The following is a 2,974-nucleotide window of genomic DNA, read 5'->3' as shown; positions in this document are numbered from 1 at the left end:
ATACAAGTAAATATATAATGAACGGTTTCACCTTGCTCACCAATCCACATCAATTGAATATTTTCTTGAACCAACAAGGTTAAGTCAGGTGACAAGTTTACATGACAATTTAATCTAAATCCCAACTCGTGACTACCCCTAATTATGTTTCGTATACCCATTACATGAAATCCCATTGTCTCTAAATTTCCCTTTAAAAGTTAAAACAAAACTAAAGCTCAAAACACTTCAAAATTTCCTCTCTTTTTAACACCTCACTAATTAAAAACAAAAAAACAAAAACAAAGATAAGAAATATAGGCCAAGCCCATCTATAAATACACCCACCCACACTCCATTGCTTCTTCCCCCACCCCTTCTTCCCTCTCCCAATTTCCAGGAACTCTCTCTCTCTCTCTCTCTCTTCAAAGTCTCAAACTCTCATTTCTCAACCCAAAAAAGAAAAAAAGAAAAGTCCTCATTCTGAAACACATGGAAGAAACACAAGTCAAATTTGTAATCTCAGCCTCAGAGGCCGAATCCATGGCCCAAAAAGCCAACCTCCCTTCCGTCCTCCACCTCCTCCCTTCGCTAGTCCCCTCCGCCCAGCGCCTCGCCCGCACACCCATCTCCAACTTCCACGTCGGCGCCGTCGGCATCGGCGGAGTCTCCGGCCGCGTCTTCCTGGGCGTAAACGTGGAGTTCCTGAACCTCCCTCTGAACTACTCCATCCACGCCGAGCAATTCCTCCTCACAAACCTCTCCCTCAATGCCGAGCCATCCCTCTCCCACTTCGCCGTCTCCGCCGCCCCTTGCGGCCACTGCCGCCAGTTCTACCAAGAGCTCCGCAACGCCTCCTCCCTCAACCTCCTCATCGCCGACTCCGATCTCCCCACCACCGCCACCGCATTCACTCCCTTATCCCACTTCCTCCCCCACCGTTTCGGCCCCGAAAATCTCCTCTCCAAACACCTCCCTTTCCTCCTCGAGCCTCACCACAATGGCTTATCCTTTCTAACAAACTCTCAACCCAACGGCCTCACAACCACCACCGCCAACAACAGTCTCGACAGTTTACGTTACGCCGCCTTGGACGCCGCCAACAAGTCGCACGCGCCTTACAGCGGGTGCCCCTCCGGCGTGGCGCTCGTCGACGCTGACGGCAACATACACAAAGGGTCCTATGCGGAATCCGCCGCGTACAACCCCAGCATCGGCCCCGCCCAGGCCGCCCTCGTCGCGTATATCGCCAACGGCGGCGGCCACGGCTACGAAAATATCGTGGCAGCCGTGCTGGTCGAGATGGAAAGTGCTATTGTGAAGCAAGAACACGCGGCCAGGTTGCTGTTTCAGACCATCTCGCCTAAGTGTGAGTTTAAGGTTTTTCTTTGCGTTGGTGCTACTAAAAGGCCCTCTTCAATATGAAGTATGTGTTGTTATAAAAATTTATATTAATAACACTTTTTTTTTTGTGTGTGTGTGCATTGGATGAATGGATTCCTGTAGTTTATTCTGTCGTTGCATAGTGTGTGAGTGAGTGAGAGATAGACAGCTACAGCTTAGGCAAAAGCAAAAGCAAAAGCAGAGCAGAAACTGTTGTATGTGTTAACTGTGAATATTGTCATGCAAATATTGTGTTGGGAAATTACTTAAGTCTGTATTGCAGCTACTTCATTGTCTTGTGATTGTTGTTAAATCAAATGCAGTAGCTATTATGTAAGCATGAAAAACTATTGGAGGAATTGGGCCGCTAGCATGACCTTTTTTTTGTTATAGATTTTTATAGTGCACAACGACACGGTTTCAATTATAATTTTAAAATTGTGAAATCGTATTTTGATGTAACACAATATCAATTGACATTGTGTAAACACTCTATATACATCAGTGTGTAATAATCAGTGCTCTTCATACTTAGCGATAGGGAAATTAGGCCCTAAGATTGGTGTCATTCAAATAATAACATTCTCTCCATTAAGTGATGGTCCACGCCCCAATTGCAAATTTTGATTGGTGGATGGTGGAGTTTCATTAGGTGGAGTTCCAATAATCCAACATCTTTGACATACTTCCATAACTCCCAATATGCTGACAAAAAGGTACCGTTTAATAATTGTTGGCCACTTTGTATTTGTCTATTTTTACTCTCTTTTTTTTTTCTTTTTTTTTTTGGTTTGTTTTGGATATTTAGTCTATGAGCAATAATGCATTTGAGATAAAAAAAAAAAAAGAAAAAAAAGAAAAAGAAAAAGGAGATGGATTAAGTTGGCTTTATGTGGTGGTTTGGATCATATCCAAGTTAAGTGGTACTTCTGTAATGAATAGGTACAAGAAATAGATTGGCATTTAGTTGTTTAATTTCAATTAAGACTCCTTTAATCATTCATTTCAAGTTTGTGGTTGGAAGTCCTTTAAAAATAAATTGTGGGATTGACCACATGATTACTAGTTAAGCATAACTCCACAGCAGTACAATCAGAGCTTGATATATGTACAGGTGTTAGATTCTTAAAATTGGTTGGTTCTACTCGCATTAGAATTAATGTGGCGTCCAGGATGGTAATTAGAGAGACTTAAAGAGGAGAGAATATCTTATGAAACCACCATCTCACAATATATAAGAAGCTTATGCATAATATAAAAGAAAAATATCATAAACCGATTCATAAGATATTTTTTCCTCAAAAGAGATGCAATGAAGCATTAGCAAGTAGCAACTAAAAAGGCAGGGCTATCTAGCACTAGCCAAAATAACTAAGAATATTCACCAGCCACCGTGTATCCGCATCAGCCTCAATCCTCATCTCCAAAGTCTAGCTCAGCAAACCAAGTTGAGATGCCAATTGCAGAGAATTTCTCAGATATTAAACTATTCTAGCCCACCCAAAAAAAAAAAAAAAGAAGAAGTTATTATTCACTGTGTGAGCATCTAATTCTCCCTTTTACATTCGGTATTCCCATGCCACACTTCAGCATCAAACCCTTTTAAAGAAGC

The 2,974-nt window shown here is 42.0% G+C and overlaps 1 protein-coding gene across 1 annotated transcript; it reads left to right on the top strand.

Annotated features, from left to right (window-relative positions):
• Positions 1-230: 230 nt before the first annotated feature.
• On the top strand, positions 231-1,709 carry LOC142619614 (cytidine deaminase 1-like). Its single transcript, XM_075792777.1, has one exon. It carries the CDS (start codon positions 472-474, stop codon positions 1,402-1,404), a length of 933 nt encoding a protein of 310 aa, XP_075648892.1. The 5' UTR covers positions 231-471; the 3' UTR covers positions 1,405-1,709.
• Positions 1,710-2,974: the final 1,265 nt, after the last annotated feature.

The sequence above is a fragment of the Castanea sativa genome, chromosome 1 (assembly GCF_040712315.1).
Source record: "Castanea sativa cultivar Marrone di Chiusa Pesio chromosome 1, ASM4071231v1".
NCBI lineage: Eukaryota > Viridiplantae > Streptophyta > Magnoliopsida > Fagales > Fagaceae > Castanea > Castanea sativa.
Note: the sequence above shows the minus strand (reverse complement) of the source record. Positions and strands in the feature narration are given on the sequence as shown.

What these genes read in the sequence shown, in the direction of transcription:
- LOC142619614 (XM_075792777.1), top strand. Translation starts at nt 472, where the DNA reads ATGGAAGAAACACAAGTCAAATTTGTAATCTCAGCCTCAGAGGCCGAA.